The sequence below is a fragment of the Aythya fuligula genome, chromosome 4 (assembly GCF_009819795.1).
Source record: "Aythya fuligula isolate bAytFul2 chromosome 4, bAytFul2.pri, whole genome shotgun sequence".
Classification (NCBI taxonomy): domain Eukaryota; kingdom Metazoa; phylum Chordata; class Aves; order Anseriformes; family Anatidae; genus Aythya; species Aythya fuligula.
The window spans coordinates 34,119,035-34,143,772 of record NC_045562.1 but is presented as its reverse complement, the minus strand read 5'-3'; the positions used below and the strand labels follow the sequence as shown (position 1 = coordinate 34,143,772).

The 24,738-nt window shown below is 36.5% G+C and overlaps 1 protein-coding gene across 1 annotated transcript in view; it reads left to right on the top strand.

Moving 5' to 3' along the window:
* The window catches only part of ARHGAP10 (Rho GTPase activating protein 10), a 141,667-nt gene that overhangs the window by 47,303 nt on the left and 69,626 nt on the right, over positions 1 to 24,738 (top strand). Inside the window, exons 4-11 of the mRNA XM_032186866.1 lie at positions 5,301 to 5,372; positions 8,656 to 8,757; positions 11,352 to 11,462; positions 13,404 to 13,508; positions 17,665 to 17,794; positions 19,428 to 19,534; positions 21,162 to 21,256; positions 24,427 to 24,508. Coding sequence (XP_032042757.1) covers positions 5,301 to 5,372; positions 8,656 to 8,757; positions 11,352 to 11,462; positions 13,404 to 13,508; positions 17,665 to 17,794; positions 19,428 to 19,534; positions 21,162 to 21,256; positions 24,427 to 24,508 — 804 coding nt within the window. The remainder of the gene's footprint in view (positions 1 to 5,300; positions 5,373 to 8,655; positions 8,758 to 11,351; positions 11,463 to 13,403; positions 13,509 to 17,664; positions 17,795 to 19,427; positions 19,535 to 21,161; positions 21,257 to 24,426; positions 24,509 to 24,738) is intronic.

Genomic DNA, 24,738 nt, shown 5'->3' with positions numbered 1-24,738 from the left:
AAATCGTGTTCCCATGGGAAAATAAAGGATGGAGATTAAACCTTTGCAAGGAAGCGATTGAAAATAACATTTGACTTCCTCTGCAGTGGAGCCGTATCTGTGCGGTTACATAACACAGGCTTTCAGGCACAGAGTTTAGTGTTTCCAGAAACTTCATTATCAAACTGAGGCGTGTAGCACAAGAGATTTTTTAGAGGGAGAGGCTTTTTTTTTTTTTTTTTTTTTTTTTCCATTTCTTCCCCTGCACCCAAATATTGGAGATCTCAGAAAGTCACCTTTTGTACTAGGCTGAATGTTGCACTTCCTTACAAGGAACACAAAGAGCTCTGTATGTCCTCTGTGAGCAGAAATGCAGCTGCAGGTAGTAAAGTTCTTTATTAGAAAGTACACTTCTTTATTTAGCAGCAGTGTTACCTACTTTATTATTGAATCACTGTTAGCTGTGTCTTCCTTTCCGCATTCTCTGTTACATTGAGAAGGGCAAAACTTCCTTCCCAGATCCAGTTTCATTGACACTTACTCAGTTTCACGAGCTCTGCCCTGCTGGCTGTGGGCCTCCTCTTTTGCTTTGTTGACAGGGAGAGACAATCCTGCCCCTGTCTACAAATAAATCTTCCCAGTCAGCGCACTGGGAAACTTTAAACCACCCTGTCTTGCTGTTTGGCATGTGGTGTGCATTCCAGTTCCTTTGATGAGGCTTTGGAAGTGGGTACCCCTGTGTCACTGTGCAGTCTGTAGCAAGGTACATGTTCGTGGCTTTTTTTTTTTTTTTGCCATTTTTAGTAAGCCTCTTGTGTATGAGAGGATGCTTGGATTCAAAACGGAGTAGGGTCAGTGCAGGAACTTCTCACCACCAGGGTTTATTGACCAGCAATATTTAACTTCCAGTTCTTTCAGTGAAGTCTGAAGTCATTTTTAGGATGAATGCTGGGAGACCATAGTTGCATTTGTATAATTTGCAAACCGAAATTTGGTTAACTTTGGTTGATCTCGCCTTTGTAACCACAGAGGCCAGACTGAGATTCTGTGACAGCTCTCATGGGTCGATGTCCCTTTACAGCCCATGTAAGCAGCCTTCCTCTTCTGCAAGACAGCCTGGTTGTGGCCGCAAGGGGAGCGGGAACCTGTTGGTGCTGCGTTTCTCAGACAGACTGCTCTGGAGGGTGAGAAAGCATGCAGAGCTTTGAGCTCTGGTGGATGGTGCTGTCTGGCAGGTTCCAGTGCATGGGAGGAGGTGTTCAGGGAAGCAGTTTCTCCCTAAACAGCCATTCTCCCGCCCTCTCTGAGAAGAGGAAAAAAAAAAAAAAAGGCTAAATGAAGTCGGTTGTGGACTGGCACTGGCTGGTGAGTTACCTGTTGGATCTTGTTGACTCGAGTGACTAATTGGCAAGCTGCTGGAAATGTAAATGGACTTGCTAATGGATTTAGTCTGTGCCTTTGTGGACTGCTTGTAGAAAATGTTGGCTTGGGTCTCTTAATCTGCAACCTGTTACAAATTTCTTTTGAAATATATGGAGCTGTAAAAGTCAGGATTATCACCATTCTGTAAAACGTCTCTGCCTGAGCAGGTGAAGTTTTGTAAGGGCAGCTGAAATTAGGAGGTATATCCAAAGCTGAAAGCCTGCTTCAAGATACTGTTGAAAATGTTGGCTACAGGGATCTCCTGAAGTGATGTTGGCAATTATGTTTTTTTTTTTTTTTTTTTTTTTTATGCTGTTCCCAGACTTATGTTAAAATGAAGTTAATTCTTTGGCCTGTCAGTAGTTACAACAAATAGAATAGAAATAGTATAAGCAGTTTCAGGTATTTGGTCCAAGGAATGTGTGCATATTGCATTAGACATTTCTGAAAGCATTTGTGAAACCTTGACGTTCATAAAGCTGGTTAAGATAGCGTTACTTGAGATGTAACCTCTTTATATTGATCACTTAGGGCTTACACACACCCTAGTTTGCTTGCTGGAATTTAAAATCGGGTATATGTTCCTTTCAGGTGGGTCTGGGTAGCTTAGGGGTATAAGGAACAGAAAAGATTTTTGTATGTGTGTAGAGTAAAAAATTAGCTCAAGAGTCATACAAAAGTTGTTGAAAGAGGCAGGAACATGCAATTTGTTACTAATTAATATTTAATTTGAATTCCTGATATATTTTCTTGAAAGTGGTGGATTTTGATGTAAACTTCTTTAAGGGAAGGGTGTGTAATAAATAAATTCAAAGGGCCCTTAGCTTTTTTGCTTATTTCTATGTACTGAGGAAATATTTTTTTATCTACTTATCTGTTATTTAGTTTTTTAAAGTAGTAGTATCTTTTGAGTTCCCAAGTTATAAATATACAAAGTTAACAATGAATAATATCATAAAAATGTGTTCTTATTTATGGAATGAAAACAACTTTTTCCATCTCTTTATGATAAGCATTGAATTCGAAGTACTGGGAAACACTTCAAATTCCTCCTTTTGTAATTTAATATTGTGCATATTGTAGCTATGAATGTTTTCATGTATATGAGTCAGAAGAACAGATCTCTAATTCACTATGTACCAGTCACATCTTGGTTGACAGCTTCTGTATGTACAAACTCTCACACTCCTTTCAGTGAGGAAGAAATGTTCCTCCTATATTTTTATATGTGGGCCTGGTGTGAAGCTCCATAAGAATGATCAAAGAGCTGCAAAATCCCACTTCACCAAGAAATACTCATAAGCGCTGCTGTATTAACCCACTCAGAGAAAGCAAAAGGGGGTGACAAATCATAAATACCTGCAGGACAGGCAAATTTCTGCTGAAGAGGCATCTGTTACAAAAGTTTGTTGAGCAAAATGAGAAACTTTTTTTTTTTTTTTTTTTTTTTGGAAGGAGAAGAGGCGTGTTTTTCTTTTAATGAAAGAATTACTGGCTTATTTTACCACTGGCAACACTGGAATCTTTATTTGTTGGCTGTCTTGGAGGGAACATCCCATTTTGATTGAAAGATTATTTTCTGCTTCAAACAAATACCTTCAGTGGTTCCCATGGTTAATGCCGCACAGAAGTGTAGCAGACCAAGTGATTTGCAGCCAGCCCTTCTGGTTTGTGAACCTCAGCCTTTTCTGCCCATGCTTTTTTCTTTCTGCTGCGCCAGGTTGCTGGGTTTTATTTTGACCCGGACTTCATGTTCAGCATGCATCCATTGCCTGTTGACCTTATGTTTCCCTTTTTGTTGTGTAAAAGTTCAAAAAACTAAGAAGCAACTTGTTGTTAGATGCTAATTTTTAAGTTTTTGACCATTTCAGTGCTTCCTTTAAGCACTTCCCTTTGTGAAAGCATTCTGCTCGGCTGGTACCTGCCAGCGCCTCAGGCCTCCACAGCCTGCGGCTCTCCTCATCCTCCCCGGGCTCCTCTCTGAGGAGGCCTCACAGCCTTCCTTCCTCACTCCGTCAGTGGAGAGGAAACTGGCAGAAACAACTCCAACTTCTTGAAATGTTCCCAAACTGAAGGATTATTCTGTCATTATTCTGTCAGCCTCTGGAGAGGTTCTCTGCTTGGATTTGTGTGAATCCTTGCAGCCAAGCCAAGAGAGACTCCGAAGGCCTCAGGTGATGTTGCTTGGGGTTGCTCCAGTTATACATGCAACTTGCTGTTTCCTTTCAGCTCCTTTAGAATTTCCAGGGAAGTTTTGGGAGCCTCACAAAACTGAATATCCTAAAATGCCCTGGAGACCCCAATAACTGCTTGAGTAAATAGGATGCAGCGTGCCGGGTGGGATGGATCCTTCCTGTAACCGCATTTTTCAGTTCCTCTTTAGGACGTTTGACTTCTCTGGCTGTCAAGTCCTCCTTTTTCTTCTCCCATCAGGTTTGTGCTAAAGGGTACTTTTAGTGTTTCTGACAAAATTAGGAAGTGAATGCAGAAAGAAAGGGTTTGGGCCACAAGATCAAGTGCTCTGAATTTAGGGAATATCTGAGGATGACTGTGCAACGCTTAGTTTGGCCCAGACTTGCCCAATATTTGAGTTTCCAGCTAGATAAATAGGTTAGCATGCTGTTGAAAATTCAGGGTTGCTCTGGTTACGGTGAATTGGCAAGATGACTCCCACAGTAATCCCCGCATGGCTCCAGGGCTGGGTGGGAGCAGACAGTGCTATTTGGATTTGTGCTGTGCCAGATCTCTAATATATCCCTCGTGTGTTTTACGATAAGAGCTTTTCAGAAGGCCATATTAGGCCTGCAGTGTCTTATCTGAAACCTCTTAAATTTGGAGGGGGGTAGGGGGAAGACTTCTGCTCTATCTGAGGTGGGCTTCCAGGGAGCTCTGCCTGCACTCCTGGCAGCTCAGCCCTGGGCTGGGGTGACTGAAGTGCCCTGGGGCTCTGCCTTAGGCCTGGGACCGCAAGGAACCCCTCTGCTCCTCCACATCTGCTGTGCTCTTTACACTTTCTCAGTGCTCCCGTTGTATTTAAGAAATTCCAGCTTTTGCTAAATTTCAAATGCTTTTAAAATTCTAATTCGCGTTCACAGCAAGACCAAACTTAAACTTATTTATAAGCTAGCTTTCAGTCTTTAAATGGCATGTTGTTTTCTTTTTTGTTTCTTAGGATAAATGGTCTCATAGCCATATTAAAAAGTGCAGTGATGGATGCTGTGGAATTAAACTTTAACAAAATTAAACTTTAAAAAAATTAAACTTTACCCAGTCAACTAAATTTCTCATTTCTTGTCTCTACACCTCTTGATTTTGTAACTTAGGTTAACTTGAAGCTTTCTTAATGTAGTTAAATTTAAATATTTGGAAATATATATATTTCAATTCCTAATGGTTTTAGCTGTGTATTAAAAGCTTATTACTTACACCTCAGTTGTCCATTCTACAGCTGTTTCCTGTGTTTTTGCGTTGCTGCAGAAATGTGTATGTCCTCAAATGAAAACTATTGTTTTTTTCTGTGTGGCACATTCTGGTGTTCAGTTGTGGAGGCTGTTGACCTGATCTGCAAGACTGGCACAAGTAAAGCAGTTACTGTTTGGCTGCAGCCAAACAAATGCAATTTCTGCATTTGTTCGTTTTGTTTTAGATTTGTTTTAATTTTCCTTACAGTGAATTGAAAGACAAGATAGAAATTTTGAAACCTTAAATGAACTCAGAGACAGGATTTTTTTGAGTTAGGACTCAGTATCCCACCATGTTTTCCTTATAAGCCCCAGAGCTTGCTTGTCTTTTTTTCCCCCTTTTGATTGATGGTGCTAAAGTGACTTAGTGACTTGTCTGTCTGGCAACAGAAGCTTAACCTTTGCTCTTTTTTTTTTTTTTTTTTTTTTTTTTTTTAGGCACTAAGTGTTACTGAAACTCTGATCAAACCTTTGGAAAGATTTAGGAAAGAGCAGCTAGGAGCTGTAAAGGTTTGTCCCTCGTTTGCCTTTATGATAAGTTTGTTTAATTTCTCTACTTGGATCGCAGTGCAGTAATGACATGTATTTGGCAGAGGGAAACTGTTGTTTATATTTCATGTGTTCACACTTCTTTTCTACTTTGAGAACTTGCTTCAGAAACAAATGGAAAGTGTGCTTAAGAAGAGAAGAATGTGTCCTTCTTTCCTCCCCCTCCCTTATCTCTTCTGTCTGGAATAAGAGAAATACAGCTAACAGCCTAATGGATAACTCTGATTCACTTTATTCTTATTTGCAGTTGCACAATCAAAAGCTGAAACGCATTAACTACCCAAAGAAGTTCATTTGTATGCTTTTAGCCTTATTTATGCAACCTGTAAAGTGAACATTGCTTTTATTTTACTTGAATAAAATCACTCATTGTTTTTAAATAAATCACTCATTGCTCTATGTGAGTGAGGGAAAAATAGCGATGGAGTGGCTAAAGAAAGGATCTCATTCAAGGTACTTTTATTTTGGTGAAAGTTGTCAGTAACCTTTCTAAGGTTGCCACTATGTTGTTGGTATTTATAAAGCTAAGCCTCATGGGTTAAGTACAGACTAGCAATTGGATAAGTATAATAAGGACAATTTTCACCTTGCTGTATCTGTCTACCTTCCTTCTTACAATTAGAGATTTAAATACTTATTTGAAAATGGGGAAACATTACTGCTATTTACTGCCATTTTCTGTTCCAAAACTCAATTTGTACATTTTTAAACTACCACTCTGCAGATGTTTTATTTTATAATGTCATGACTTTACCAGCAGTGATATCTAACGTCTCAGATAACCTTTCAGTTTCAGGTGAGCTATACATTTTGACTTCAGCAGGAATGATTAACATATTCTGAATCTGATTTCAGTGTTCATGCATGGAAAACACTCTGATAATAAATTATTGCAATTTAATAATGCAGTGGTCTTTGGTCTTTTATGGATGTCAGAAGTTCAAACCAACATCCAGTAAAAACTGTAATTTAGAGTTGTTGAAGGAAAAAGAATTTGTTCTAAATACAGTATATTGTCATTTATATGGTATATTGGTATATTTAATGCATTATTTCAACAGAGTATTTATGGTGTTAGAGGACATTACCATTTTTTTGGGGTAAGAATTGCTATGTTTTAAACTACTTCATGATCTTTACTCATTTCCTAGTCAGTTCTGTCCCTGATGTTTTTATCATGAAAATTTACATTCACGTATTCTGAATGTCACATTTTGTTTGGATGCATGCGTCTTCCCTTGTCTCTCCGTGCAACTCTTTCCATAAGTTGAAGCTCTTATTGGTATTTGGCCATTTTGTGGACAGAACTCTTGGTGAATTTAAATAGAATGGTCTTGCTTAATTGTAGAACACAGAGAAAAATACTCTAAAAATATTTAACTCCTGGAATATTTTAACTGAACATTTATTCAGTATAATCATAGTACTGTCATTGGAAATATAATTTTGCATGGCTCTGAAAACCGTGTTACGCCCTCTAATACCAAAATGTATCTAGAACATTGTATGGGATGAGCCTTAGGAAAAATAAATACATATATATCTACTGTGACAAAAGTTAAATCTGTTGACTCATGTTTTCATGTGTTGTACATCCCTTGTTGATGAAAAGGTCTGAATTAGGTTTAAGAAGACAAAGAAGCAGGGAGGAAGTTAATCTCTGTAGTGCTTGAAGCTGAAAAACTTACTGAATTACTCCTCAGTGAAAAATTTTACTGCTCTCATCCCCAGCTGCATGTGTAAAGTTTCTGATTGTTTCTGTTTCTTACCTATTTAAAAGTAAATATCTCTCTTCTTTTCTGGTAGCATTCAAATGTTTATCTGATCAATGGAAATTTTGCTAGTATAAACACACACCTTTTTTTCCCCACTCCTCTTTTTTCTGAACTGTGTATGCTAACATGTTATATCTAATGAATCCCACATGCATATTATATCATTTCTCAATTGATAAGAAATATTGTGGCTTTTATTTATTTATTTATTTTTTTTAAAAAAAAGGTATTAGATATGTGATGGAGGAAAAAGCGTTTTTTGTAAAATCCTTTACTGAAAAGCAGTCTTAAACAGCTTAGATCCTCTATAGGAATGCCATCTTGAAAATCAAATCCTGCAGAGAACAAAAACCTGCATGAATTATTAAAAATGAAAGATTAAGATTAAAAAATGAACAAGTATGTGTGTAGAGTCTAACCAGTATGCTGAATAGATGCATATACAATGAATATACACGAATATATGCAGAATTCTTAATGTCATTGAACTGGTCTGTTTCTGATGAGCAAATCTGTGAGTGCTTTAATAAGGATTTTTTTCCTGTTTCTAAAGCTTTATTTTCTGCTGCAACTCATTATACTGAAAATAGCTTTAAAAACTGCTTGGTTAATTCAATCAGTACTGACTTCTGTCTTAACACATGGAACTGAGAAACTAGAAATGCAGAAATGAAAGGGTTGTTTGACAACGTCATTGTCTTAGATCCAAGAACTCAAATTTCCTAGAAACTTTTCATGTCTGTCTCTCTTCCAATATGTTGCTTTTAATGGCCAGACAAATGGATGATTAGTACATGCAAATGCTATTTGTGTGTGCTTGTGAGAGATGCTCTTCTGCTAGCATGATTTTATGGTCCATGGAGATTTATCCTTTATTTTTTTTTTGTCATGGGTGCAGCAGCAGTCTAGCAGATGTGGGAATTCAGCACAGAGTTCTTTGGTTTTAAAATAAAGAAATCTTACAGAATATGAAGCTATATTCACTTTGGTTTTTGGGCTGTGAACCTGTTGCAACCTACTCAAATGATCTTTTCTTTCTTCTCCTCTGTCAGTTATAGAAAGTTTTTTTTTTTTTTTTTTTTTTTAATGGACCTGATGTTTCTTGTGAAGTGCTCTATTCAAAAGATGTGGATGATCCCTGAAAATAATGAAAAACACAATAAATAAAAAAGTTTTTTTATAATCAATTTTAAGTGTTAACTTGAGTGTTAAACTTCACCATGATGATGTAATGGGATTTTATTTCAAGTTTTTTTTTTTTTTTTTTTTTTTTTTTTTTTTTAAAGAATTAGTTGGAAACATGTTTCCTTAGTTAATGGAGTATGATATTTTGTTTTTCTTTAGGTAGAAACTTAAAAGAATAGAAGAGCTTTTTTCTTTGACGAAGTAGAAAACTTTATAAGAATAATGAAAGAGGCTTTTCTTACATTTTTATTTATAAATGAATGTTATTTTGTTCCGGTGTCTAGGAGGAAAAGAAGAAGTTTGATAAAGAGACAGAAAAGAACTACAGCTTGTTAGAAAAACATCTAAATTTATCAGCTAAGAAGAAAGAGCTACAATTACAAGAGGTATTGCTGCTGCTCTTCTTCCTTTTACAGGCTTTTGAGTAGATAAATGTATTTTATGCAAAAGAAGCATCCATAGTGGTAAACAAATTTCTGAAAGGTTGGTGAGAGTTGGTGTTTGTTGCACTTGATTTTATACCCCACTGTTTTCTGATTCAAGGGCTTTCCTTGAGACATATATGAAGCACTGGATGTCATGTCCTTTATATAGTTTGGAGAATATTGATGTGCAAATTTATTGTGAAAAACTACGTTTCTCTTACGACTTTAGCCTATATAAAAATTGTATTACATTGTATGTGTTGACTTACTACAAAGGATTAACACAGAATGCTAATTACAGTTAGATTTATATTCCAGAAAGACATGTTTTTGTACTATTTTTTTCCTCATATGTTTTGAGGATCCACTTTTTTCAAGTAATGCTACAGAAAAGTTGTTGACAATTTATAACTTTAAAACAGATCTGTTTTCCCTGGCATTCCTTCTCTCCGTGTGGGTTTTTATCATCATTTGTACTTGTAATAGCTTTTATTTCTGGAGCAACAGCAAATAATAGTTGAGAAAAGAGCAGAGAGATCTTGCAGAGACTTGCTGTAGGCAGAAGGATTTTGTTTGAGAAATAAAATTGTGCCAGAATTATTGATGATTAATCTATGAGTGCTTTGTATCATTAAAATCCTAAGGGTAGGAAAACTTTTCTTGTATAAACTTGGGAAATAGTTGTATATGATTGCATGGGAGCTTCCTTATTTCACACTACGTTTGGCTAATTGTGTCAATTCCTATCTGGAATGAATAAAGGATGTGGATATAAATTTGACCAAAAAAAAAAAAAAAAAGATAAAAACCATGTCATAGTGGAGTATGTCTTACCACACCATAGGCTTTGACTCTATTAATGGAGGGATATTCCTGAAATTTTACTGAGGAATGGTCAGCATCTTATTTCTGAATTTCTTAGTCAGCACAGTGAAGTACAGTGCAACAGTGAGCAAGTTTTCTGGGTGCACAGGAAGATTCATGCCGCTAAAAAACGAGGAGAAATGCGGTAATTTATTTACAGAGGAAATGAAAGGAATTGATAAAATGGCTGTGTTGGGTATTATGTTCTTGGGGGATGGGGACACTCCCAAAACAATAAACAACCAAAAAAAAAAAAAGAGAGAAGCAGGCTTATTAGACTTCGGTAAGACTGCTCTATATATGGCACTGATTAGCTAAGTATCCTAGCAAACCTGCATTTTTCTATGTCTGTACTTCACTGCACGTGTATATCATTATAAGCTTTGCTGACAATTCAAACAGCCCCAGTGTTGCATGGTTTACAGGATGCATCAAAATGGCTTGGCTTTTTGAAACATTTTTACTTAATGATGTGGGTGTCAGTGCTTTCCTTTTTTAATGGCATTTGTTGTTATGCCCCTTTAGCCACTGACAGATTTTGAGCACTGAGCAGCAAAGCAAAGCGCGTCTTAGGGCAAAAGTGTCCTAAAGCTTATTTGAATTATCCTCTTAAAGCATAGTGGTCAGTGTTCTGTCTGAAGGATATAATCTTGGTATTTAAGAGAGAGAGTATGGTAGTAAGTCTAGTCCTTTGCTTAGGGTTTTCTCTATTTCTTTTTGTAGTTTAGTGCAGAAGCTTTAATGGAACTTATAACAGTGTTTTAGTATTATCACATGGGCGAAGACAAAGTGTTATTCACTTACAGGATCCCTCTCTGCCCTTCTTTTTAATGCATTTGAATGAAGGTCTCCATTACCCAGTTTTTGAAGTTTCATAGTTTAATGAGGGTATGCGTAGCACAAAATGTAACTTAAAGAAATAATTCATATATGCTAGAAAGTTAAATATTTATGTAAGAATGAATGGAACTGAAATATAACTGATCAGCATCAATATGATGTTGGCATTTACCAAAGCTGAGGTAAAAATTATCTGCAGCTAATAAGGCTGCATTTTTAAATATTTGATGATCTGTGGAAACTTGTGAAATGTCTGCCAATAAAAGAACGTTTTTTTTTTTTTTTTTTTTTTTTTTTTTTTTTTTTTTTTTTTTTCCTTCTTGGCTGTATTGTCAATCAGAGTGAGCAAAGGTGTGAGACAGGTATAATAGCATTCTGGCTATATGTAGCAGTCATTTGGGGTATAGAGGAAAGCTTACAATGCTTTCAAAACCAGTGAAATGCTTTTCAGCAGTAACTTTTTCTTCCTCAACTGGAAAGTTGATTCCCCATTTTTCTGATGGAAGATGCTGTTAGCCCTGTCTCTCTGGCGGCACCTTTTCAGCATTATTATTGCTGAAGTACTTCCTCTGATGTATTTGGCTTGGATTCCATTGAAAAGAGGCTGGAAGAAGTGTTATCAGAACGTTCCTAAAAATTTAATCTCATGAATCAAAACAACATACGCTATCTAGTAAAATGGAATTGTTGCTTCCCTTTGAAAGTAAACGAATGAGCTCTGTAGTAAAGGAACAAGTCCTGGTCTGGAACAAGTTCTGTTATCACTTGCTACTTGTATGCAATATGTGTGTCAGTTTGAAGCTGTCTGCAAAATGTCTTTGAAACTTCATAAGCTATATTTTTGTTTTTAGGCAGATAGTCAAGTGGAGCAGAATAGAAAACACTTCTATGAGCTGTCCCTCGAATATGTATGCAAGTTGCAAGAGATTCAGGAGCGGAAGAAGTTTGAATGTGTGGAACCTGTAAGTACCAGTGAATTCAGTCTACCCTGTTACTCATAATGGACAGAGAAAGAATGCAGTTGGACAAAGGCCAAGGAGCTGCTTTCTGGGATGTATGCAATTGTGTGACTTAACAGAATTTAAAACAGTCTTGCTACACCTGTGCAAATTCTTAAGACACACTTAACCAAGCAGCTCAAACCTTATTTTAATTATCACAATTGATTTAGATTCAGTGATGTTGACTTTCAGAAAATGTGAAATCTTGTGCAGTATTGAGGAAAAAAAACCACCTTGATTTATGGTGTAAGTTAGAATAGAGGATTCAAAAGAACGATGATAGGGTCAGACTTCTTTTTGCATCTTTAAAAAAAAAATATTTTTTTTTAACACCTGAAGTGTTATTCTTTACTAATGTAATTTTTTTTCCCAGTTGAAAGTTGCACTTAGAGGCCTGTTAATTTATACCTATGCTTCTACACTAAAAGGGTGCTTCTGACTAAAAAGGTCAGTATTAGGTAGTTTGAAATGTTTGATTTCAAATGGAGTTGAATCTATGCACAAATCAAGGGAGCTGGAGTTTCACTGGAGTTCAGTGAAAATCATACATGTGATGACAAGACTAACCTGAGCCTCTGAGAAGTGGTTACTAAAAATTTCCTGAAATGTGAATTAGCTTTGTAAGATGAATGCAACTTCATAAAGCACCAAGAGAACAATAAGTGTAATACACAGATAAAGGGAGGATGGATTGTAGAACTGATTTCCATTCACTTGCATTATGTGTTTTTGGGTTAAGTCTCTCCATTTATTCTGATAAAATTATTTAAAATAAAAATAAGTCCCAAGTGACCTAATCAAAATAACTGCTCGTTATAGAATTAATGAGAGCTATAGATTTTAATACATCTTATTTCTATATGAAAGATTATTGAAATAAAATCCTTCGGAGGGAGTAAATTGCTTTAAATATTTTAACGTTGTTCAAGGAATGGTAAAAATTTCTTTTCAATTCATTTTTTGTTTCCAACCACTTAATTTCACTTTTCTGAAAACTCTCTGGATGGGGTTAAACTTTGTTATTCAATTTGTATTTGAATTTTTCCCTAGTAAACTGAGGTTTAATTTCCAGATTCTTATCTCTGTTTCCCTACTTAATGTTTTAAAAACAAACAAACAAAAAAAACAACCATGCATTTGTGAAAATGGTTTATTTGTATGTGACTTAAGATTTCATTAAATGCATTCTTTGATTTGGTCTCTGTAATAAAGAGAGTTGTTGTCTGTGTCACTTGCTTCTTTCCAACTACCTGACCTAAACAGGAGAGGTAGGCACTACTGCACCCTTATGCAGCTTGCAATACAGCATGCAGTCATTCTTTCTTTAAATTAAAACACTGAAGTGAGAAACCGCAATACAATCACTTCTTAAGTTCTAAGAGAGTGTCAGGTCTGCGTGCAGTGATGAGTAAAGCTGCTGGAGGGAGAGCTGCTTTCACCCAAAACCAATAAATCTGCTATGAAAATAATCACAATATGGTCATTAGAAGGGAGGGAAATAGTAACTAAAAGACAAAAATCTTCATCACCTGGTGCACAAATTTATTCCAGACATCATTGGTATCAGAGCAGCTGATGGGAAACATTATATAGGGAGGACTGGGAGATAGGCAATATACATTGCTTACAGTCAAATTTAAAATTGAGATGAGTTGTGAAATTCCAGGGATAGGACCACACCAGAATCCATGAATGTGTAGCCAATCATTTGGATCCAAATAGGTATTCAGAATTTGTGGACGTTGCTGGAAATATGTTTTTAAAAAATAATTATCATCTCTGATATTTCTGTAAAAAAAAAAAAAAACAAACAAAAAACAAACAAAAAAAAAAAACTACATGCAGCAATCATTTGGGTAAATGAAGCTTTACATTCTGACAAATCTTTTGTTTGTATTTCAGGTGCTATCATTTTTTCAGGGTTTGTTCACTTTCTATCATCAGGGATATGAACTTGCTAAAGACTTCAGTCATTACAAAATGGCCCTGCAGATAAATATACAAAATGTAAGTTGTGATTGATATTTATGCCTCTTAAAAGACTTTTTGCCAGAAAATATTTGTATTGCCAAAACTTTCCTCATCGTGGTAGTCCGTTGCTTGTGAACTTCGAGGATATAGTGCCATCTTCTGGCTAACCAACCACATCACTGAACAAATCACTGCTGATTCCCGCGAGTTCTCATTTCGTGGTTTGTAATAACCACGAAAAAAACAGCTTAAAAACAGCTACATCCCTGTTGGTTGGTGGTGCAGAACTGTATAAGGAGACTATTGGTGTTAGCTCCGGATTAAAAGTGCAGCAAGCAAGGTGACCAAGGTGACAGGCTGAAGCAATGGGGTTGGCAGAATCAGTAGTCAATTGGTCTGTTTTTTTCCATGAGATTTGTTGAAGAATAAAACTTGCTCAAAATAAACACTGGTGTGCCAGAGGCCTTTTGATAGCAAATAAATCATTTACCTTACTTCAAACAAGCAATTCATGATAGTGTATCCCTTTTGTTAATCTCCAAGGGCACCTGGAATTAAGACACTTCCAGGAGGCTGCAGCCTAATTTTAGAAATGGCTTTACTAGCAGATAGTAGGGAGACAGGAAGGTAGAATAGAAGACTGCGGTTATTGTAATACACAGCAACATGATCCATTTGTCACCATACCATTCTTGTCAATTTCTTTCCACACATCTAAGTCTTCACGTTTCCCTAGAGCTGTTGTTTAGTTTGGGTAGGAGAACTAAGTAGTAGTAACTTCATAAACAGAAGTCAGATTTCCTCGCAGAAATTTCAGGACCAACTTGCTGCTTCTGTGTGCTTCGCTTAATGGAATAAGGAAGAGCACACAGTGGCAGTTGGTAGAGGGGAGCTATGATACAGTATTGAAGAGCTGGATTTCAGATTGTGGATGGAAAAGAGCCAGAGATGTAGTCTGAAGAAGTGACGAACAAAAAGAAAACTAATCTCAACAGATGCATTTCAGTCAACTGCGTGGTATTACAGTGTGCCCCAGGAAATCTAGAAGAGGTTGAACATCACAGCTGAAGTTTTATGAATAGAAAGAACAACCTCAATTTCAAAACACAATAGAAAGAGGAGAGTAAGAGGAGAATAAAAAGATGAGTCTGCAAAGATCATGAGGACACGTAGCAGTCTGCTGTACTGAAGATAAAGAAAACATCACAAAGGAAAAATGAACCGGGTCTTGGCTGTTGTGCAGCTGAGCTGCTAGTAGGACAGTGGGTTGATATGTTAGAGATCCAAGGGTATAGGATTCTGTACAGAGAGCCTCTCTGTGTATGAACAGTGATTTCTCAGCATAGCTCTAGTAATTTAATTCAAGGGGGTGACCACAAATAATTGCTCCCTAATCTGTGGAAGAAAAGCTGATGAGTATGCTTTGATTCTTTTTCAGTAGTAGAAGGTTTGCTGCTAAAATTTCCTCACTTGTCTACGTTTTTGGAAGCAACTGGGCAGGGTGAGAGTTCAGAGTAGCAGTTTCCTTCAGGTAGATATTAAGTACTTAGTATCTCAAATGCAAGGTGTATGTTTAGGTTTTCAGCTGTGTTTTACCACTTCCTGAGAAACCAAATTATTGATCGTGCATTAATGCTGTGGAAGTTTAGGAGAGCTTCTAAATACAGATCTCTACCTAGCTTACTGTCCTAAGAGAAAGACTTCCTATACATATTGTCCCATGAAAGATCAAGTGGACCTCTAACAACCATTCCCCAAAACTTTCAGCTCCACAGGGGTCCTGTTCCTTCTTTTCTGTAATAGTTTGGAGCTACATACACGTGTATGTAGCATAAGCATGCCCGCAGTGTTCATCTTGACACATTTTACATGTCTTTGTTCTCTGGTCTGCTACAGTTCATATCTTCCCATCATCTTAGCCTTTCTTTTTGTTCAGGTTATCTTTACTTTTAGAATTACATTGGTGATTTTCTCTCCATACCCTGCCCCGGGTCCTGCCTTCACAAAAAAAGGAGGAAAGAAAAAAAGAGAAAACCCAGATTTTACCCCAAACTCCAATAAGTCAATGCTTTCACCAAATAATCTTACTCTCTTGTGATAGTCTTGCATGTCTAACTTGATTCCCTGTGCTCTTTCAACCCTTGCTTGCTAAGTGCAACTGGGACGTTTCTCTTGTTATCTCAGTTCTGTGCCCAGCCCCATGCATGGATCCTTGCAGCCTTGATGATTTCTCTCCTGCAAACAAACTGTGGCTTCCTAGGGAAGAGGAGGACAGAGCTTTGCTGATGGAGCAGCTCTAACAGACTCCTGGTTAAACTCAGCTTTGTTATAACACAAAGGAAGACAGAAAGATGGTGTTGAAACAGCATTCCTTTCCTGTCAGTAGCAGGTTGCCCTATAGGTGTGAAACCACCACCATTTGTGCTGTTTGTGGTCTGATTCACATCTGTAATTCAGCACTCTTGAGTTTAGTGCTCTCTGTGTGACTCTTTCAAGGGAGCTTTGAAAGAGAGATTAGATGGGGGAAAGGGGTAGAGAGAAGCACCAGCTGGAATTTTGTTTTGAGCCTCCAGGAGCCTGCGGCATTTCTTCCCAATGTTCCCAGAGTGCATGTTGCACACATGGATTTGTGATTGCTGCACAGCTAATACAGAAAAAGGTCCTAGCAGAATCGTTTAAAACATCTAGCAGCAATCAGTGCTCAGCCAGTAAGATATAGATATGAACAGTTTGTCACAATCAGCTTTTGCCCTTGCCTTGGGTAGAGAGTGTAGTTTTTATTGCAGCTCTTCTGGGGAAATATGAAAAAGAACTCTGAAAATCGTTTGGAGCCTTGGCAATTAATTTGTGTGGGGTCTGACTCATAAATTTGTGAGCAGATGTGACCTGAGACTGAGACTATGGATGTGGGGAGGGTTCAGACCAGTTGTTTTGCCTGCAGGTAAGAAAGCAGTTGTTCCTAGACATCACCAGAAAGAGTATCTTTTGTCTCTAAAACATATGGGTATGTGTGGCTGCTCTGATCAGCTTGCATGGACTCTTTTTGTGCCCATCAATAAACTCCTTCCAAGCATAAATCTAGAATTTGCACGTACAGATGACCAGCCAGGCACATACTGTTAGCTGTCTAGGTACAAGAATGGATACTTGTTTGTATTCATGATGTATTTGTCTGTTTGTGCAACTGCATGCTTTTTGTGAAAAGTTGAAGCAAGGCGTCATTTTCTAAAGCTGATCCATTTTCAGCAAAATAAAGGTGCTTTCAAAAAGTAACAAGGCATATAAGCATGCATCTGGAAGTATGTGCTTGCCTCAAAATGCACATAACCAACTGGGCAAAATACCAGTTTGAGTATATGTTTTCAGTTTGTGCAATTTGGATAAGCGGGTATGGGGAAAAAACTATTACTGTGCCTGTTTTGGTATTTGCCCATTGGCCAATTGTCAGTGGTTTGCAGACTGAACCAAAGATTTCCTTGGGTCAGGTGTGAGCTACTCTGTTATTTTGTTTAGTTCTATTGTATACTTTATGGATGATGTGGTTGCTTTCTGTTTTTTTTTTGTTTTTTTTTTTTTAAACTAATATTTTAGTAAATATTTCTCTTGCTACTGCTTAAAACTTTAAAGTGAGTGGCACCCAGCAATAATAATAATAATAATCTGGACTTTGATTTTTTTTTTTTATTTAAATGCATGCATGTTTGGTTTGCATGATTCAGCCTTTGCGTGACTGAAACATGTGGCATGTGAATGGTCTCAATGTATATAAATTATTGGTGATCTTCTTGTCATGTTTTTCTCAATAACTACAGAGTCTCCTTTCCTTCCTGATAACAAGTAAGGATCTCATGAATTGAGACAACATTTGCAGTAATATTTCGCTTAAGAAACTTGAATTTTTAAATCAGTATTTCAGTTCTTTCTGAACAGGTCAACACGTTGTTTTAGAAATCTACTCTGGCTGTCTTTGTGTGCTTTCCAGTTATAACAATTAATTTCTAAAAGACACTTAGAGTATTGTCAGAAAATTCGAAGAGTAAATGTGTATAGAAATTGTGTACTGATCATTCTAAAATGGCCTTCTATCATTCTCTCTTTTTATAAATAATAGTTACTATAACTGCTATCTGCCAGAAAGAATAAGTTTTTCTTCTGCTCCCTTTACTAATATTTTTTTGCCATCTTGTTTTAGACGCGAAATCGTTTTGAAGGAACAAGGTCAGAGGTCGAAGAGCTCATGAACAAGATCAGAAGAAATCCTCAGGAACATAAAAGAGCAAATCATTTCACAATGGAAGGCTATCTCTACGTACAGGAAAAAAGTAAGATATATTTTTGTATTCGTATGGTGCACATAATACACATGCAGGCAAGGCTTATTTCTACAGATAGCATGAAGACAATTTACAGCTTGTTAAACAGAGTCATCTGAATAAATGTTCCAAGTCTGTAATGGCAGTGTTATGCTAGGTCATAAAACAAATGTGGTAAAAGTGTGACAGTTTTAAGCAAGAATTGACTGAATTCAAGTAAGTTTTATTTGATTTTATTTTTAATGCCTTAGTAATGACCTCCCTTAGAGTTGTCAGACGTTTGTTGTCAGACAACAACATGAGTTGTCAAATTAATCTCTGAAAATCAGGCCTTATCAGTTTAGTATGGTGAAGTTGACTGTCATTTCTTTGGTTCAGTAATATGCTCTCATCACCTGGTTGTGATCATAAGGCCAAATAAACCAAGTTATATGCTAGGTAGCTAGTGTTGAAAATCTTCCTGTGAAGATGTCACACATCATATCAGTACTTTGAACAATTAAAAACTCTTCTCACTGTAGTAAAAAGGCCAAATAAGAAGAAGCGCTCTTATTTCTCAAGAAATAACCATAAAATCTGTTTGTTTGTTGTTTTAAACATTTTGTGTAAGCCATGCTTGTTAGATATGTGTTGTTATAGAAAGTTTGTTAGCTTATTTTGGTGAGAGATTTTACTTTTATGATGTTTAATCATATTGTTGAGGTAAGGGCTTCTGTAAAACATCTCACAAATAGAAGACTACAACATTTTTTGTGGAATCATTGGTATTACAGTGTTAGAAATAAGATTTTAAACAAAAGAAAACAAAATAAGAAAAACAGATATGGTATGAGATCATTTCACTGGTCTTAGTCATCATGAGCTTTAGAATCAGCTGGAAGGATTCTGAAGAGGTGGGTATGTCTGAAACTGAGTTGGGGAGGAGCAGGGCAGTGAGATCTTCTAGTTTCAGGAGCAGTGAAATCCACTGTCAGCTGAAGTGAATCACGAAGATTTTCCCTGATGCTTTAGGGCAGAGCACATTAAAAGAGGATTCATTTGCAGGCTTTTTTAATTTTTTTTTTTTTAAGTAAATTAATAGAAGTGAGGAGATAACAGAGGGTCAGAATCCAATCCAAGTTTTAATAGTCAACATTATGGTACAAATTATAGTGTATGCAGTAGGCTGATCTTTGTATCCAATGTAGGGTGTGTACTGTTGAATAGTTAGGAGTGAGTTTTGGTGTCAGAAAATGTAGTCAGATCATAATCAGTAGATAATGTGGTGCTTACAACATAGATGCATTAATCTGCAGTTACTTAAGTACAAACGAGATTTCCATGTTCTGCTTTACAGTTTCATAGGGATATATATTTTCTTGGGAAAAGGTTTTGTCTGTATCTGAGGTAAAGGTATATATAGTGATAATTCTTTCCAATGGTCATTACGTGTAAATATGTAACGTAACATATATCAAGTTTTAGAATAGTAATTACCACTTAGCTTTTGCTTTACTTTGTATAATGTTCTTAGTTCGTTACTTTGTTGTAAACACTTCATTCTTAGGAGTTAAATAGGACTTCTAAGTAACATTTTAGATAGCAAGAGAATGAAACACAAATTGGAAATAGCAGATAATACTTAGTGCTTCCATTTACGTAGGGCCTGCCCCCTTTGGTTCCAGTTGGGTGAAGCACTATTGCACATATAGGAAGGAGACAAAGAAGTTCACCATGATCCCATTTGAACACAGATCAGGAGGGAAAGCTGTAAGTATATTTTTGTATTCTACTCTTATCAAGATGAGTGGATGTGTCAGATAAGACGTGTCAAGTGTTTCCCCTCTCCACCTCCCTGCACCTTTTTGTCTTCTTTCCTCATGCAACTCAGTGTGCCATTTAAGGCTATGAACATAAAGTAACGTCTGGCTTAATAGATGAGCTTTCTGCAGACTCTTCAATTGCTTGCTTTTAGAAGACCAGACAACACGATGCAGTTAACATGCACTGCTTTATTTGTGAAGTATTTAACTTGTTAAAGTATAAATTAAGAAAATACAATAGATTCAAAAATTTCTTTCTTACACTCTCTAGTCAGATTTTTCTTTGGTAGATGTAAGTACTAGAAGAGGGCCTGGAAACTATATTCCTATTAACTAGGAATGTACTGACAACCTGAATGTAATTTCAGGTGTCTTTGATAGCATCTGGAATATTCAAGACCCAAGACTCTGTTGATCTTTGAATGGCTTTTATTTGTATTGACATAGTTGGGAGTTAAAGGCATTCAGCACCTTCAGAGATGAAGCATTAAATGAATGTATTAATATGTATGAAAAGCATTTTGTTGCAAGGAAAAAAGATATGTGAAGATTGAAAATAATGCTCAAGTCAATATTCCTATAAATGTAGCACCCTACCCTATCTTCAGATTTGGTTAGAAGTCACATTGTTCAAATTTTATCTAGGTGTTATATCCCATTAGTGGAAGATGGCTTTCATAATTTGAGGGCTGTGGATATTTGCAAATATATTGAATTGGGGATAATCTTTCAAAAGCACCAGAATACCTGCTGTACTGAAAATCGGTGGTAGTTGGCTTCCTTAATCATATCAATGCTTTATGATTTTTTTAATCCTGATTTACTCTAACTGTAGTAAGCAATGTTAGTTAATAAAGTATGTGCATAAGTATTTGGCCTTCTAAAACACTTAGGAAGCCCTTTTTGCTATATTAAAAGATACCAGTTCAATTATTCCTTCATTCATCTCCTGCCTCTGGAGATGCTGAATAAGACAAAAATAATTAAAATGCACAATTAATCCTAATTAAAGCTGGTACAACTGATATGGCATTCACAGAAGAATTTGTTTGATTTCTCAATTCTTAAGGGTAAAATACAATCCTAGTGTTGGTCAGTCTTGAAGAAATGATTGGGTCTGTAAGGCAGATTCCAGAGAGTAAAGAACACTTTGTTCTAGTTATTGTAACGGTAGCCTTTAATATGGAGATTGCTGTGTCTGGCATGAAAGAGGAGAATGAAACTCTCTTGCACTCAATGTTTGCTTATATTGTTACATGCGAAACTTCTATAACAAAATATTTTTGTTAGTTTAAATTACTGTGTTGCTGTGTCACATTGTAAAGTACCAGCTAAAGTCAGCTTTATATTTTTGCGTTTGTGTCCCCTAAATGGCCATGCAATTTATGCACTACTGTGTAGTGACCTGAATGGCAGCCCTGAGTGCATTTTTTTTTCAAGTGTCAGTTTTCTGTAAAGCTTTTGCTATTATTTTAATGTAAATTCATCATACTTTTTTTTTTTTTTTTTGTATTCCTGACTTACTGAGGCTTTCAATTACTGGCATAAAGCATATAAAAACTTTCTTTTCACAGGGTGATGAGGAACTCTTCATCCTTACATATTGTACCAAAAGAAATATAGATACTATCGACAGGCGATTCTGTTTCGACTTAGAAGCTTCAGACAGGTAAGCTTATGAAACACATTAGAAAGGACTGTTTCTAAGTATTAGTCAATATTACTGTAAAATTACCTTTTTTTTTTTTTTTTTTTTTTTTATTTTTCTTTTTTTTTCCAATGATCATTCAAGCTGCCAGTGGGAAACAGTTGCTGGAGGAGCTTGTATGCCACTGTCATAGCTTACGCATTTTACCTCAGCTGTGTATAGCAGAAGCAGTGAGGATCTAAACTGAAAAGTAGGCATTGTCTTGAGGTGTCACGTAAAAGAAAAGCACAGAAAGATAAACTGTTATAAATTACTGTTATCGTAGTGAATTAATGTGGCTTAACTCAAAGTACACATGGCTGTAGTGAAAAACTATGATCACAGTGGATAATTCATACAGTCTTGACCATATTGTATCACAAGCCTGCTTTCAAGAAGTGTCATGTTGCTGATGGTTTGTGCTGGATTCTCAGATTAGAAATAAAATCATTTGGATTTTGAAGCATTTTGTGGCTAGTTTAATAATGTAATGCATTTTGAATGTTGTTGCTGCTGCCTTTTTGAAATGCTACCATTCTGTTGCTTTATTTCAAAAGAGAATTGTTTATTTATAAATTTTGCTAAAAGGATCTTAAAATATGATCAATATTGCTTTTCCATCAGCAATAGTTTTCCTTAGTAGTTTTCCTTCATTTACGAAGGTGAGAGAATCTAACCTAATAGGGCACTGCAGTTAAATAACATTGTGGTAAGGCCACGTTCTTTTGGTGCATTAAATGCTAGATAGAAATTGATGAAGTCTTGCTGAGTTTTTGCATTCACCCCTTTTGAGCTGTTTTTAACCAACACATTTCCTTATAGCAATTTACTTGCATTCTGTTTTATCATGTAATGGATCTTCAGGTTTAAAGCTTTTTCTCCCCATCAAATTCATAACGCGACTCACTTAAAATGTGGTGTGGTCAATGTTGCCAGGCCCCTCTATCCTGTGGTGGCTGGTGCTGCAGGTATGTCTGTGATAATGCTCATAGGCACATGCCCAGCTTCGGTCAGATGCTGTGCTTAGCTGGTGAGGCCAGTCAGGCCAGCTTGCCTAAGGCATGCCTGTTTCTGTAGCAAGCAGTGGGTGAAGGAATGCAAAACTATCACTGCATCTGTAAACTTTCAGTGTATGTGGGAGATAACAAGGTACCATTTACAGCTCTGTTTTTGTCTACAGCAGGGGTCTGAACTTGTGGTTATGATTTGATGGGGATGTGGATTAACTGTTCCAGCACTGTCCCAATGTTAGGAAATGGAATAGAGATTTAAGCCCTTGACATAAATCCTCTCGGGTCAGTGTATTGATCAGTATGGAAACCAGATTCCAAACGGAGTCTGATAGTCACTGAAAAAGTACCACGAGGAGTGTCAGTTGATCCCCCTCAGTGTGTCCTCTGTAGAGTTCTGGTATCTGGAGTTGAACAGAGATGGATGGATAGCAGTGCTTCCTTGATCCCACAAAACAATTTTTCATTCTGTTCTTGTAAAAGCGGGAAAAATACAATCCATCTTTCTGTCTAGATATAATAGACACAACTGGTCCACTGTGACCTTGATATCACACATTTTTCTTTTAATAATATATGTGTGTAATACTGAGATGTTCCCATGGAGATTAGTTGCATGCTGCAGGCCATTAGCTCGTTTCCTTGGTATCAGTTCAGGACACACTTATCCCTCAGCTTGTCCAAGTTATAAAGTAATGTACAGATTGATGGTTGGCCACAGGGTTTTCTTTGTTCCTGTGCTTTGGAAGGAGGGAAGACTGGATAAGTTTAGGAAGAACTTCTCAGTAGCAAATGTTCAGCCTTTTAAGTGACAAGCATAGTTTGCTTGGATCTGCTAGCTGAAAGTTTACAGATTTTTCTTTTTAGAAGAAAGCCAAAATTATTTTTTTCTTCTAAATGAGCAAATGTAGAGAAGTTTAAATCTTAGAAAAGAGACAGCATGGGTCCCCTGTCTAATACTGATAAAGAAAGAGCATTATACTAATACAGGAAAAGAAGGAAAGAAGGCTTTGTCTATTTTGACTTTAATTTGATGACAAATAATATTTTGTGAAGCATATGCTGAGTTTAATGTATTGCCTCAAGGTGATAATCTTTGATATCATGATGGTTAAAATTTTACTGAAAAGAAAGTATACAGGAGTTATGAGAGTAACTTTGATAAACTTTTGATAAACTTTCTGGCAAGGTGAAAATGAAAAGAAATATCTCTCTAGAAACATCTCTGGTTGTAAACATATAAACTGTGTAGACTGTTACAGTTTTGAAGGAAAAGTGGAATTTGTTCTGTTTTTCTCTATGCTATGATTTCTGAAACCATTTTTCCCTACAGCTATTTTGCTGCTGGAAGATAGGTTTAATATGAAAAAGAGAGAGGGAGAGAGAGAATGTGGAGAATGTTATGGATTAATTCTGTATTTCTATCTATCTCTATATAACGAGATTTACATATTTGCCCAAAATACTGGCAGGCTGAATATAATGATTTTTATAAATTTGCAGAAAAAATAATTACCTGAACAACCTGTTCTGCTTTTAACTCTCCTTGCTTTGTACATTACATTGAACCACACAATTGCTCCTTTTCTTTTCCTATTACATAAATACAAAGTAGATTTTTGTTAATCTCTGTTCAATAATCCCAATGACCCATGGTTGTCCATGTTGCTTGTTAGGGAAGTTATAACACTGGAGTTTTGTGAGTACATGCTGCATTAAGACTTGATTATTTTGATAAAAGAATTACTGGAAAACTATAGCCATTAAAGTTAGTGCTTTAAAGTTGAATTTGTTACTTTTTTTTCCCCTGTGTAATAGCACACCAACACAAGAGCAAGCCTGTTTAGAATTCAGAAAGCTCAGTAACTCTCAGCAAGCGTTAGAATCAACAAGCCATCAACAATGAGCTGTTTTAAATAAATAGTTTGGAGATTACATTTGCTTTCCTTTTTCCTTTCTATCCTCTCTATTTCCTGCTGTGTGCATCATTTCTATTCCTTTTATTTCAATGAGGAGCAGTGTTCAGTAATTAAGCAAAACCCTAGACTTTAGGACAATGAGCTTTTAAGGGCATTTGGAAGTGGAGTTTGACAAGACCATGTTTTAGTTGCTGGTGAATGCAGTTACTCTGTGTGGTTGCAGGCCTGGCGTTCCTGTGACCATGCAGGCATTTTCTGAGGAAGACAGGAAGCTGTGGATGGAAGCCTTGGATGGAAAAGAAGCTGTAAGTGATGTTTTTAATGTTTTTATTTGTTTGTTTGTTTGTTTTCCACAGAATTGTAGGGGTTGGAAGGGACCTCAAAAGATCATTGCTGGTCTTCTGATGATCATAAGATCGTTTTTGTATTATAATGGAGAAATCCCTCCCTTCCCCCTCTTCCTGATCACATTTGCACTTCAATAAACTGAATTTATGTAGTTTAGATTCATTGAAGAAGGAGTAGAAGTGAAATA